The sequence below is a fragment of the Caretta caretta genome, chromosome 12 (genome assembly GCF_965140235.1).
Source record: "Caretta caretta isolate rCarCar2 chromosome 12, rCarCar1.hap1, whole genome shotgun sequence".
NCBI lineage: Eukaryota > Metazoa > Chordata > Testudines > Cheloniidae > Caretta > Caretta caretta.
In genome coordinates this window covers 5,390,723-5,405,193 of record NC_134217.1, presented here as the reverse complement: position 1 = coordinate 5,405,193, position 14,471 = coordinate 5,390,723, and the positions used below count along the sequence as shown (strand labels likewise).

At 47.7% G+C, this 14,471-nt stretch overlaps 1 protein-coding gene and 1 long non-coding RNA gene across 3 annotated transcripts in view; one reads left to right on the top strand and one right to left on the bottom strand.

The window, feature by feature from the left end:
- Nucleotides 1-154: 154 nt before the first annotated feature.
- LOC142068637 (uncharacterized) lies at nucleotides 155-5,985 on the bottom strand. The gene is made up of 3 exons (XR_012664524.1): nucleotides 5,336-5,985; nucleotides 4,541-4,600; nucleotides 155-4,202 (listed from the first exon to the last, which is right to left on the bottom strand). It is a non-coding gene; the product is annotated as an uncharacterized LOC142068637 (long non-coding RNA).
- Nucleotides 5,986-6,076: 91 nt separating this feature from the next.
- Nucleotides 6,077-14,471, top strand: part of MATCAP1 (microtubule associated tyrosine carboxypeptidase 1) — a 41,343-nt gene continuing 32,948 nt past the window's right edge. Inside the window, exons 1-2 of one of the 2 annotated variants that reach the window (XM_048870858.2) lie at nucleotides 6,077-6,182; nucleotides 8,461-9,099. In XM_048870858.2, coding sequence (XP_048726815.1) covers nucleotides 8,530-9,099 — 570 coding nt within the window. In that variant the 5' untranslated portion in view covers nucleotides 6,077-6,182; nucleotides 8,461-8,529. Of the gene's footprint in view, nucleotides 6,183-6,667; nucleotides 7,240-8,460; nucleotides 9,100-14,471 lie in introns of those variants that run through there. The other variant, XM_048870859.2, reaches the window with a different exon arrangement.

The following is a 14,471-nucleotide window of genomic DNA, read 5'->3' as shown; positions in this document are numbered from 1 at the left end:
GCCTCACCATTGCTCTTTACTAAATTGCACACGAAATGCACAAGTCTATACAAAAACACTAAACCTCCATGGGTTTCAGAGTGGCAGCCGTGTCAGTCTGTATCAGCAAAAACAATGGGGAGTCCTTGTGACATGTTAGAGACTAACACGTTTATTTGGGCAGAAGCTTTCGTGGGCTAAAACCCACTTCATCAGATGCATGGAGTGGAAAATACAGAGGCAGGTATAAATACACAGCACATGTAAAGCTGGGAGCTGCCTTACCAAGTTGGAGGTCAGTGCTAACAAGCCAATTCAATTAAGGTGGAAGTGGGCTATTCTCAACAGTTGACAAGAAGGGGTGAAAACTAATGAGGCCAATGTAATCAAGGTGGCTCATTTCAAACAGTTGACAAGAAGGTGTGAGTATCAGCAGGGGGAAATTAGTTTTTGTAATGACCCATCCACTCCCAGTCTTTATTCAGGCCTAATTTGATGGTGTCCAGTTTGCAAATTAATTTCAGTTCTGCAGTTTCTCGTTGGAGTCTGTTTTTGAAGTTTTTTTGTTGAAGAATTCCCACTTTTAAGTCTGTTATTCAGTGCCCAGGGAGAATGAAGTGTTCTGCTACTGGTTTTTGAATGTTATAATTCTTGATGTCTGATTTGTGTCCATTTATTCTTTTGCGTAGAGACTGTCCAGTTTGGCCAATGTACATGACGGGGGGGCACTGCTGGCACATGATGACATATATCACAATGGTAGATGTGCAGGTGAATGAGCCCCTGATGGTGTGGCTGATGTGGTTATGTCCTATTATGGTGTCCCTTGAATAGATATGCAGACAGAGTTGGCAACGCTGTCTGTTGCAGGGATTGGTTCCTGGGTTAGTGTTTTTGTTGTGTGGTATCTAGTTGCTGGTGAGTATTTGCTTCAGGTTGGGGGGCTGTCTGTAAGCGAGGACTGGCCTGTCTCCCAAAGTCTGTGAGAGTAAGGGATCATCCTTCAGGATAGGTTGTAGATCCTTGATGATGCACTGGAGAGGTTTTAGTTGGGGGCTGTAGGTGACGGCTAGTGGCGTTCTGTTTCTTTCTTTGTTGGGCTGTCCTGTAGTAGGTGACTTCTGGGTACCCTTCTGGCTCTGTCAATCTGTTTCTTCACTTCACCAGGTGGGTATTGTAGTTTTAAGGAAGCTTGATAGAGATCTTGTAGGTGTTTGTCTCTGTCTGAGGGATTGGAGCAAATGCGGTTATATCTTAGAGCTTGACTGTAGACAATGGATCGTGTGATGTGGTGTGGATGAAAGCTGGAGGCATGTAGGTAAGTATAGCTGTCAGTAGGTTTCTGGTATAGGGTGGTGTTTATGTGACCATCGCTTATTAGCACCGTAGTGTCCTGGAAGTGGATCTCTTGTGTGGACTGGTCTAGGCTGAGGTTGATGATGGGGTGGAAATTGTTGAAATCCTGGAGGAATTCCTCAAGGGCTTCTTTTCCATGGGTCCAGATGATGAAATTGACATCAATGTAGCACAAGTAGAGTAGGGGCATTAGGGAACGAGTGCTGAGGAAGCGTTGTTCTAAGTCAGCCATAAAAATGTTGGCATACTGTGGGGCCATGCGGGTACCCATAGCAGTGCTGCTGACTTCAAGGTAGACATTGTCCCCAAATGTGAAATAGTTGTGGGTGAGGACAAAGTCACAAAAGTCACAAAGGTCAGTCACCAGGTTTGCCATGACATTATCAGGGATACTGTTCCTGACAGCTTGAAGTCCATCTTTGTGTGGAATGTTGGTGTAGAGGCCTTCTACATCCATAGTATCCAGGATGGTGTTTTCAGGAAGATCACCGATGGATTGTAGTTTCCTCAGGAAGTCAGTGGTGTCTTGAAGATAGCTGGGAGTGCTGGTAGCGTAGGGCCTGAGGAGGAAGTCTACATAGCCAGACAACCCTGCTCTCAGGGTGCCAATGCCTGAGATGATGGGGCATCCAGGATTTCCAGGTTTATGGATCTTGGGTAGCAGATAGAATACTCCTGGTCGGGGCTCCAGGGGTGTACGTCTGTGTAGATTTGTTCCTGTGCTTCTTCAGGGAGTTTTTTGAGCAGATGGTGCAGTTTCTTTTGGTAGCCCTCAGTGGGATCAGAGGGTAATGGCTTGTAGAATGTAGTGTCAGAGAGTTGCCTAGCAGCCTCTTGTTCATATTCTGACCTATTCAGCACCCCCTTTGTCAGCCTTTTTGATTATGATGTCAGAGTTGTTTCTAAGGCTGTGGATGGCATTGTGTTCTGCATGGCTGAGGTTACGGGGCAAGTGATGCTGCTTTTCCACAATTTCAGCCTGAGTACTTCAGCGGAAGAACTCTATGTAGAAGTCCAGTCTGTTGTTTCAACCTTCAGGAGGCAACATCGAAAGTAGGATTCTGGGTCACCTCTGAACTGTCTCATGTTCATGGGGGTGGTGGGGCAGAAGGAGAGGTCCTGAGATAGGACAGACTCTTCTGCCGGGCTAAGATTATAGCTGGATAGATTAACAATATTGTTGGGTGAGTTAAGGGAACCACTGTTGTGGCCCCTTGTGGCATGTAGGAGTTTAGATAGTTTAGTGTCCTTTTTCCTCTGTAGAGAAGCAAAGTGTGTGTTGTAAATGGCTTGTCTAGTTTTTGTGAAGTCCAGCCATGAGCAAGTTTGGGTGGAAGGTTGGTTTTTTATAAGAGTCTCCAGTTTTGAGAGCTCATTCTTGATCTTCCCCTGTTTGCTGTATAGGATGTTGATCAGGTGGTTCCGCAGTTTCTTTGAGTGTGTGGGGCACAATCTCTCATCATAGTCTGTGTGGTACGTAGACTGTAATGGATTTTTTACCTTCAGTCCTTTTGGTACGATGTCCATCTGTTTGCACTTGGAAAGGAAGATGATGTCTGCCTGTATCTGCACAAGTTTTTTCATGAAGTTGATGGATTTCCACTTCATACGGCTAAATTCAGTGCCTTGCATGGTGACAGGTTTCAGAGCAGTAGCCGTGTTAGTCTGTCTCAGGAAAAACAATGAGGAGTCCTTGTGGCACCTTAGAGGCTAACAAATTTATTTGGGCATAAGCTTTAGTGGGCTGAAGCCCACTTGTTCCCTGCCTCAGTATCCTCACCACTCCCGAGCATTCTTTGAGCTTGGGTCAGAGTCCTCTGGCATCCAGGGTCCTTCTCCTGCAGTGCAAGGCCTGTCTTCCAAACCATGGAGCCTCGGCTCCCCCCACAGGTCAGCGTGCTCTGACCTTCATGGTCCCGCAGCTAAACTGGGCTCCCACTGCTATGAGCCTGCCCATCTCTTTCTCTCTCCTGCCCAGAACTCCCTGTGCAGCTGTGACTCTTCCCCTCACCACTCCAAGCATTGTGGGTTTTAAGGTCCAGCATCAACACCTTAGGGGCTTTCTTCTAGGCTGGGGGAGGTCTTCCACTCTTCACATGCAAGCCCCTTTTTACAGGGTTGCGGAAAATTGGTTTTCTAGCTTCAGCCAAGCTCCTTAGCCTACCCTGTCATGCGGTTCCAGGGTTTGGTCTGTGCCCCAGCCTTTAACCAGTCTCCTGGGGGTGCCCCTGTAGTGGGCCTGGCCCCAAGGTCTCACACGGTTCCACTGGGGCAAGCCTGTGACCTCAAAGACTCTGAGACTGGGCAGTCGGCACCAGTGACCCCGTCTCTCTTCGTGGCTCCCTGCACCGAATCCAGCCCAGCCAGACTCCTGCGGGAGGCCTGTGCTGTCCCCTGTCAGGGCGCAGTGCTCTCAGTGAGTATTCACAGTGACACAGGCAGCCTCTCCAACCACGGTACCATCGATTGGTCACCTGGCTGCAGAATCTGAACACACTGGGGTTAGCTCAGAGAGGCAGAAGTTAAGCCATGGTCCACCCTGGCTAAGCCATGATGGCCAGCCAGAGATGACTCATCTCTGGTGGTAGTCTCTGTCCTTGTTCCCGAGTCCCTCCAAAACGGCCACCCCAATTCCAGCCTTCTGACACCCTTCTCTCCAGCTCATTTCCCAGGTCCCACCTGCTGGGTTTCCTGTGTTAGGTGTTGATCATTCAGTCCTTGGGGCGTCTCTCTAGCTTGTTGGAGCCTCTGTTGATTTGGGTCAAATTGAGCCAGTTCTTCAATGACACTCTTCATTCCAGAGACAGAGAGGTGACACTCACACCTCCTGTGCTGTTCCAACAGCAGTGTTAGCCATTTTACACCTGCTGGGTAGCAATGCACATACAGAGGGAAACTGAGGCACTCATAGTATTTACACAAATATTACAGAAAATTCCCACTTTGTCATATCTCTTCCCCCTTCAAGACTGAACTGAGCAGGGTCACTTTGACCAGTGAGCTAGGGAAGTTTGAACACACAAACATTATTCATAGATGCCACAGCCTATTTCCAGTATTGCCAAATGTTCAGAAATCACAAGCTTGGCTTTAAAAATAATAGATGGGGTGTTCTTTTTATTGGCCTTCTGCTTTTTGAGCCTTTAGGGTGCACTGGGGTCACATTTGGAAGCTTTCTCCACAGCCACGAGGGCTAGAAACTTACTTTTTCTTTAAGAAGGAACGCTGAAATCATCACATCTCCACTTGACTCCAGGAGCTGGGGCTTTAAGGAAAACAATAATTATCATGAGACTCATGACAAAATCAACGCTGTATTTCCGATCTCTTGGTAGCTGCCCTACCAGGCACTTTCATGATTCCTACAGCACAGTTTCTAATCAATCAAACTTCCAATACACAATCCAGAGCAGTTTCACATCCTCCCTTAGGTCTGGTCTGTTAGATGGCACCAGCAGGGGGCACATGGGGAGTTTTCATGCTGCCCCGCATCCTTTTGCCACCCCAAAGCCATTGGGTTTGAAACTGGGATGGAGTCCTGCCACTGCCTCCGTGCCCTCAGCTGCCAGGGAGCGAGGAGGTCAGTAAACCCAAATTCCTGCATGTGTCAGCCATCGTGGCTGCACTCTGGGGTGTTCTTATCTTATCCCTTGCCTGGGGTAGGAAGTGACCCCTTGAGCATTGCGGCGGGGGTCAGTGTAGTTTTGTCCCTCTGAGAGGTAGGTCTTAACCCAGCCATACCTCTGTGGCTCTGGTGATGCAGGGTGCCCCCCACATTGGCAGGCCCCCCCCGGAGTTGTGTTCCAACCCCAGGCTGTGTGTATGCAAGGAAGCCATTTCCCATTTAGGGGTTAACATGTTGCCCTCACCGCAGAACAGAGTCCTCCCCACCCCTGGGTGGGCTGTGATTCAGGGTCTCTTGGTTAAGAGAACCCACCATGGCCATAACCACACTGTGACCATGTGTCCATTACCACCAACGGCCTTCCTGCTGCTTTACCTTTCTATGGGGCAATTATGCCCCACTCAGATTCAGGTGTCTAGCTGCTGAAGAAAGTTGTCTTGAGCTTCATAGCCTTTCCTTTGTGTTGCAAGCAAGGGGGGAGGGATGAAATCGAGTCCTGTATCAGCTGCTCCATTATATTGCCCAGGATCAATGTCAGACTAACAGGCCTCTAATTACCCTGGTCATCCCATTTACTCTCTTGAAATATTGGCACAGCATTAGCTTTCTTCCAGTTTTTTGGAACTTCCCTGGTTTTCCAAGACTTATTGGAAAGCAACATGAGTGGTACAGTTAGTACCTCAGCCAGCTCTTTTAAAACTCTTGGATACAAATTATCCAGACTTGCAATTTAAGACTATCTAACTTTAGTAGCCGCTGTTTAATATCCTGCCGACACACTGGTGGGATGGAAAGAGTGTTATCATACCATATAGTCTATAGGGCGACTGCATGTTATCTATAGGGTGCTTATTTAGGGGCTAGGGTGGGTTGGGTCTCCAGGGTGCAAAGAGCCTATAGGATCCATATAGGCCTAGGCAGAGTCTCTGGGAGGGGGCTGCCGCACCTCCCCTCAGGAGGTCCCTGGGACAGGCGCGCGCACACCGAAGCAAGGGGCAGGGGCGCGCGCCCGAGCCCCCCTCCGCAGGGCGAGCCCCTCGCGCGGCCCCGCCGGGAGGGAGAGCCTCGCGCCTGTGCCTGGCCAATGGGAAAGAGGGGCGGGGCGATCTCCCCCTGGGACGCTCCGATTGGGTCTCCATTCGAGGTCGGCCCGCCATTGGCTGGAGGCGGGGAGCGGGGCCGGAATGTAGGACGGCTGCGGGCTGCGCGAGGCCTGCCCGGGGTGAGAGACGCGGCGCTCGGCTGGGAGCGGGGCGGGGCGGGGCGGGGCGGGGGTGGTGAGGCCGGGCCGGGCCGGGCGGGGCCGTGACCCGAGGCCGGACCGAGTCTCGCTCCCACCCGGGCCGCGGCCCCCGCCCCTCCCCCACGCGGTGGGCGCGGCCGGCTCCGCGCGAGGGATGAGGCGGGGGGCGGCTGCGCCCGCGCGCTGGGGCGCCCCCTGGCGGGAGGCGGGGGCGGGCCTGGGTGGCGGGGCGGGGCCTGCTGTCTCGGGGCGGGGCGGGGCCTGTGACGGGCCTTTGTGCCCGGGGCCCGCCCCGCAGCGCCCCGCTGTCCCCGCCCCCTCCCAGGGCGCCCCCTGCAGCGCCCCGCTGTCCCCGCCCCGCAGCGCTCCCGCCACGCCTGCCCCTCCCAGGGCCCGTCCTGCAGCGCCCCAGTGCCTCCCGCCACCCCCCCCGCATGCTCACAGGGTTCCCCTGCCTCCGGGCCCCCTGTCTGCACAGGCCTGCCCCCCTCCCCATTAGACCAGCCTGCACCCAGGGGAGGCTGCACCGCGGGTTTAAAAAATAAATGTGGGGGATGATAAAGTCTTGAACTGCACCATAAGGGGGGGGGGGGAGTGGATAATTAAGGCTGACATCATTCTGGCCTTTCCTGACCTTTGATTGCTGGGCTGCATGACCTGAGCAGTTATTTAATTTGTTTTTGTCGTTATGTAATTCACCCTAACGTTTTGCACACCGCCATCTCCACAAAAAACCCCACCCTCCCATACCTCTTCACAGGCTGTTCTAGCAGCAGCTGCCTGATCAACTCCCCAGCTCTCAGCAGCTGCACGGGCTCTATTTCCCAACATGCTTTGGACTACTCTTTTCCTGTGCGAAGTAGAAAAATTAGTGGTAGCGGGACCATTCGGTGAGAGAAGCAGCAGTTCCTCAGTTGACTTGCTGCCCCAAGTGTTCACTCACCCTGGGTGAGGGATGTTAGTTACCCATTGTGCAAGAAAACAAGACTGGGAAATGCCCTCTCAGTGCACGTAGTTCCAGTGGAACATATGCAAGGTATGCCCTCAGCACAAGCTGTGGGTTGACCCAGTGTCTGGCCCCTGAGCATGCATGGAGGATACCGTTTTATAGAAAAGAACAGTGTACTCCACATAGCGTGACCTTGCATGCACCATATGTGCGATGTAACATTGCATGGAGAATGCCTGTTTGCATACACGTGCAGAATTGCATGCCTGGCTAAAAATGTAATTAGAGAGACAAGATGGGTGAGGTAATATCTTTTATTGGATCAACTTCTGTTGGTGAGAGAGACAATCTTCAGAGCTTACACAGAGCTCTTCTTCAGGTCTGGGAAAGCTCCAAAGCTTCTCTCTCTCACCAGCAGAAGTTGGTCCCATGAAAGGTATTACCTCACCCACCTTGTCTTGCTAATATCCTGGGACTGACATGGCTACAACACCACTGCATGTAAAAATGTTATGGCATGCCATTGTACATTTCTTGTTAATGTGGGAACTGTAACTTCTGCACTTCCTGACTTGGTTTTAACTCCGCAATCTTAACATTGCAGTAAGGCAGACCTCTGCACCTTATATTTTTGCTTTACTCTTAATTTTTCCTTTAAACCAACCAAATCCATGCTCCTCGCTGAGAACTCTGCCAGGGGCAAGTTAGCTCTAGTTATATTGAAATACTGAGTTTTTTTTAACAATAGGAAAAGCACATTTTCTCTACTCCTGTAACTCACACTTAGGGCTTGTATCCGTGCAGCGTGTGCACTGATTTAATTAAATCAGCAAACCCTTTCTGTGGACACTTAAACCCTCAGTGGGGGTAGTGACATGGTTTGCACTGGTTTAATGAGGTTCATTTAGAAACTAGATCGGTGCACAAGCTGTGCATGTACTCGTGCTTACTGTGGAAATGACCTCTGGGTACATAACAAGCACAGAAAACTTTAGATCCAAAGCTAAAATTTTGAGTGTGAAAATGAAGGTGAGGCTGTAAATCACCTGATGCTTTTTGGTCTAATCTCTTCTGGAGAGTTGGTGGCTGGGCTGGGCTCGTCTCCACGTCTGGGGTTACTGAACTTCTGGATGTGGGGAATTTACCTGCAGATGTAGGTAGGAGCCAACCTACTTGGGAAATTAGAAGAAGAGAGGCATTTTGTTCCTCATAACTATGGTGTCACCAGTTACAGCATTCTGGTAAATGGGAGACTTCTCTTTTGAGGTTATTTGTGTAGTTCCTGCATCTTTTTGTGTTTGTCTGTAGGTACAAGGCGGAGATGAGAGGAGAGGGCCTGGTTTGATGTAATCTTGACAAGGATTTTGGCCAAGGAAGATGGTGCTGGACTCGGGGACACAGTCGTATGAGCGGCATCGCAGTGTCCTGAGCGCCAGCCCCCAGCATGAGAGGACCAGGAAAAAGTTCTCTGAACACAATGGGCTGCAACTCTATTCCTACCTCTCCCCTTCACCATCTCCAGATTCAGACCCTACCCACCAGGGCCAAAGGCCCAAAACACCTACCAAGCTCAAGTGCTCCAAGGCCTCAGAAGCAAGGCCTGAGGTCAGGCGGCTGTCAGAAACCTGCCCTGCCTTCCCAAGCCCCTGCAGCTGGATGCGCCGTAGCGAGAGCACCTGCACTGTGAATAGTAGTGGCCGGGCGCGTGCACAAATCCGCAGTGCAGCTTCCCTGCCTCATATTGCCAGGCCAAAGGCTGAGGAGATCAGCGTCAGCAGGAGGAGTCCTTGCCTGCTGGTGGCCCTGAGGCCCTTGAATGTTGAAAAGGAGAGAGAGAAGTTCTTCCAATCTTGTTATACTTACAACCCACAGTTTGAGTATGAGGAGCCTGTCCCTGTGGCTGTGCTGGAGAAATACAGAGATGCATCAGACCAGTTCATTACACAGGTAAAAATCAGTCTCTTGAGCACCCTTCCCACAGGCAGGTTGGCTCATTACCCGACGGGATGGACACACAAACCCACCCCCCCTTACAGCAAAAGGCCAGACTGTCTTCTTGCCCTGAGACTAAAGCCGCCACACAGCAAGGGGTCAGATTAGGTCAATACCCAGGGGATAACCCTCTCTCCCCCCCCCCCCCCCCCCCCGTCTAGCAAGGAGGTGGGCTGGTTTGACACCTGGGAGATGCTGTACTTAGGGGAAAGCTAAGGGCTGGAACCACGGGATAATGCTCCTCCCGCATTGGTGGGGGAGGGGATATCCTTCTGTCAGAGCAATTTCCTGATATCAAGGAGTCTATCACATACTGCAACAGTTAAATAACCGTTTGGTTTTCTGGAACATGTCTTCATTTGAAGGGCTCATACTAAGGCTTTGTCTACACTGGCAAGTGAAAGACAAAACTTTTGTGAGAGGTGTTAAAAAAACACACCCACCCCCCCCCAAAGACAAAAGTTTTGCCAATGAGAAGCGTCGGTGTGAACAGCACTTTGTTGATAGGAGAGCTCTTCCGCTGACAAAGCTAATGCCGCTTGTTGAGGGTGGACGTTTTTTTGTCCTCCCGATGAACAACGGCTATACTGCGTGCCTTTTAGTTGCACGGCTTTAGCAGCACAGCTGTGTTGCTAAAAGCTGCGTAGTGTACACATAGCTTAAGAAACCCGCCTTATTGAATGGAATAACTCATACCCTCATTTTTATATTTCAGATATTTCTGTTCCGTCTCCAAGCTTGTTGGCTTTATCTTGTCACAGAGTGTTCTTGTACACTAATGCATAGCGGTCATTACCACACATTATAGATTGTGAAAAGTTGGTATGTTAGAATAAATAAAATGGAAAAAAGAAATGACACATTGGTTTGAAACTTTATGAGCCCAAAATCTCAAATTCAGAATTAAAGTGGCTAGAACAACATTAACTCTGACTTTGAGCTTATGTTTTATGGAGCAACTGCTAATTCCTCCATAGTTAAGACTGCAGCATGTTTCTCGTTTAAAGCAGAATTTTGAATCGTCTCTAAAATCTACATGCAGTCGGATTAGGCTGGAAAATTGGTATGCCAGTTCTGGGCTATGTTAGAATTTGTGGTGCTTTGATGAAGCTACCTCAATGTGCACCACAAATAATAACCAAAGTGAAAGCTAAAGCCTTCCCCAAAATTGCCTGGTTTTTGAATTTGAAAGCTCTTGTAGTAGGCAGTGTAGATGTGGCCATCCATGTTGGTCCCAGGATGTTAGAGAGACAAGGAAGGTAAGGTGGTAATATTTATTGGATCAACTTCCGTTGGTGAGAGAACAAGCTTTGGAGCTTACAAAGAGCTCTCCTTCAGGTCTTTGAAAGGTACTCCAGGCGTCCCAGCTAAATGCAAAATGGAACAGATTGCTTAGCATAAGTAGTTAGCACATATTCATAGATTCATAGATATTAAGGTCAGAAGGGACCATTATGATCATCTAGTCTGACCTCCTGCACAATGCAGGCCACAGAAGCTCACCCACCCACTCCTGTGATAAATCTCTCACCTATGTCTGAGCTATTCAAGTCCTCAAATCATGGTTTAAAGACTTGAAGGAGCAGAGAATCCTCCAGCAAGTGACCCATGCCCCATGCTACAGAGGAAGGCGAAAACCCCCAGGGCCTCTTCCAATCTGCCCTGGAGAAAAATTCCTTCCCGACCCCAAATATGGCGATCAGCTGAACCCTGAGCATATGGGCAAGACTCACCAGCCAGATACCCAGGAAAGAATTCTCTGTAGTAACTCAGATCCCACCCCATCTAACATCCCATCACAGGCTATTGGGCCTATTTACCATGAATATTTAAAGATCAATTAATTGCCAAAATCATATTATCCCATCATACCATCTCCTCCATAAACTTATCAAGTTTAATCTTAAAGCCAGATAGGTCTTTTGCCCCCATTGCTTCCCTTGGAAGGCTATTCCAGAACTTCACTCCTCTGATGGTTAGAAACCTTCGTCTAATTTCAAGTCTAAACTTCCCAATGGCCAGTTTATATCCATTTGTTCTTGTGTCCACATTGATACTGAGAAATAATTCCTCTACCTCAGTATTTAACCATCTGATATATTTATAGAGAGCAATCATATCTCCCCTCAACCTTCTTTTGGTTAGGCTAAACAAGCCAAGCTCCTTGAGTCTCCTTTCATAAGACAAGTTTTCCATTCCTCGGATCATCCTAGTAGCCCTTCTCTGTATCTGTTCCAGTTTGAATTCATCCTTCTTAAACATGGGAGACCAGAACTGCACACAGTATTCCAGGTGAGGTCTCACCAGTGCCTTGTATAACGGTACTAACACCTCCTTATCTCTACTGGAAATACCTCACTTGATGTATCCCAAGACCGCATTAGCTTTTTTCACGGCCATATCACATTGGCGGTTCATAGTCATCCTGTGATCAACCAATACTCCAAAGTCCTTCTCCTCCTCCGTTACTTCTAATTGATGTGTCACCAGCTTATAACTAAAATTCTTATTTTTAATCCCTAAATGCGTGACCTTACACTTCTCACTATTAAATTTCATTCTATTACTATTACTCCAGTTTACAAGGTCATCCAAATCCTCCTGTATGATATCCCGGTCTTTCTCTAAATTGGCAATACCTTTGTATCATCCGCAAACTTTATTAGCACACTCCCACTTTTTATGCCGAGTAATAAAAAGATGAAATAAGATTGGTCCCAAAACCAATCCCTGAGGAACTCCACTGGTAACCTCCCTCCAGTCTGACAGTTCACCTTTCAGTATGACCCTCTGTAGTCTCCCTTTTAACCAATTCCTTATCCACCTTTCAATTTTCATATTGATCCCCATGTTTTCCAATTTAATAATTCCCCATGTGGCACAGTGTCACACGCCTTCCTGAAATCTAGGTAAATTAGATCCACTGCGTTTCCTTTGTCTAAAAAATCTGTTACTTTCTCAAAGAAGGAGATCAGGTTGGTTTGGCACAATCTACCTTTTGTAAAGCCATGTTGTATTTTGTCCCATTTACCACTGACCTCAATGTCCTTAACTACTTTCTCCTTCAAAATTTTTTCCAAGACCTTGCATACTACAGATGTCAAACTAACAGGCCTGTAGTTACCCAGATCACCTTTTTTTCCTTTCTTAAAAATAGGAACTATGTTAGCAATTCTCCAGTCATACGGTACAACCCCTGAGTTTACAGATTCATTAAAAATTCTTGCTAATGGACTTGCAATTTCATGTGCCAATTCCGTTAATATTCTTGGATGAAGATTATCTGGGCCCCCGATTTAGTCCCATTAAGCTGTTTGAGTTTCGCTTCTACCTCAGATATGGTAATATCTACCTCCATATCCTCATTCCTATTTGTCATGCTACCATTATCCCTAAGATGCTCATTAGCCTTATTAAAGACTGAGGCAAAGTATTTGTTTAGATATTGGGCCATGCCTAGATTATCCTTAACCTCCACTCCATCCTCAATGTTTAGCAGTCCCACTTCTTCTTTCTTTGTTTTCTTCTTATTTATATGGCTATAGAACCTTTTACAGTTGGTTTTAATTCCCTTTGCAAGGTCCAACTCTACTTGACTTTTAGCCTGTCTCACTTTATCCCTACATGTTCTGACCTCAATAAGGTAGCTTTCCTTGCTGATCCCTCCCATCTTCCACTCCCTGTATGCTTTCTGCTTTTTCTTAATCACCTCTCTGAGATGCTTGCTCATCCAGCTTGGTCTACAACTCCTGCTGATTAATTTTTTCCCCTTTCTTGGGATGCAGGCTTCTGATAGCTTCTGCAGCTTTGACTTAAAGTAATCCCAGGCCTCCTCTGCCTTTAGATCCATAAATTCTTCAGTCCAATCCACTTCCCTAACTAATTTCCTTAATTTTTGAAAGTCAGCCCTTTTGAAATCAAAAACCCTAATCACAGATTTATTTTTGTTTATCCTTCCGTTCAGTTTGAACTGAATTAGCTCATGATCACTTGAGCCAAGGTTGTCCCCTACAACCATTTCTTCTATGAGGTCTTCACTACTCACCAAAACCAAATCTAAAATGGCATCCTCTCTAGTCGGTTCAGCAACTACTTGCTGAAGGAATCCATCAGCTATCGCATCTAGGAAAATCTGAGCCCTGTTGTTATTACTAGCACTCGTCCTCCAGTCTGTATCTGGGAAGTTAAAGTCTCCCATGATCACAAAGTTTCCATTAGTATTTACTTCATTAAAAACATTAAAGAGGGCTCTATCCATATCCAAATTAGATCCCGGCGGTCTATAGCACACCCCAAGCACTATCCCAGGGGAGACTCTAGTAGTTTTCTTCCCCAATGTGATTTTTGCCCAGACAGACTCTGTCTTATCCATTCCATCGCTTCTTATTTCTTTACATTCTACCTCATCATTGATAGACAATGCTACTCCACCACCTTTACCTTTATTTCTGTCTTTCCTAAACAGCACATACCCTTCAATAGCTGTAGTCCAGTCTTGACTACTATTCCACCATGTTTCTGTTATCCCTATTCTAAGGGACCATTCAAGGTACTATGGCCCATTAACACTTCTGCAGTCATAGGACAAAAAGAGGGGGTTAGTTGGTTACAAATTGTTGTGATAACCATAAATCCAGTGTCTCTGACAGTGCCTCTGTCCATGATTGTTAGTGTCTAGCAGAGTTATGAATTTAAGCTCCTAGGCTCATCATTTGAAAGTGATTTGCAGGTTTTCTTTGAGGATGAGTACTCATAGGTCAGACATAGAGTGATTGCTTTGTGAAAGGTGATCACCCTCAGGTGACAGGGTGTTTTATCTTTTATCATTTTCCTGTGTGAGTTCATGGAGAGTATAGTGAGTGTCTGGTTGCACACACATAGTTGTTTGTGGGGCACTGAGTGCACTGGGTGAGGTACCCCACATGTTGTGTTAGGCATGTGGAGGGCCCACAGATCTTGAAAGGTGTGTTGTGGGGAGTGTAGATCATTGTAGCAGTGATGATACGTCTACAGGTTTTGCAACTGTTGTTCTGGGAGGGTCTAGTGCTGCTTTGAGTTGGTGTGTTCTGGTGTGGGGAGCTTGCTTCTGATAATGAGCTTAGAGGGTTGGGATTGTTTGAAGGCGAGAAGTTTGAATTCAGGATTCTTCTTTTCACGATGGGGTCCCCATCAAGTATGGGTTGTAGTAGTTTGATAATATCCTGTATAGGTTCCAGTGTGGGGTGGTAGGTGACAACTAGGGGTGTGCAGTCAGAAGGGGTTTTATTTGTGTACCAAAGCAGGTTCTCTCAGGGTATTTGGGGGACCCGTTCCATGATGCAATCTAC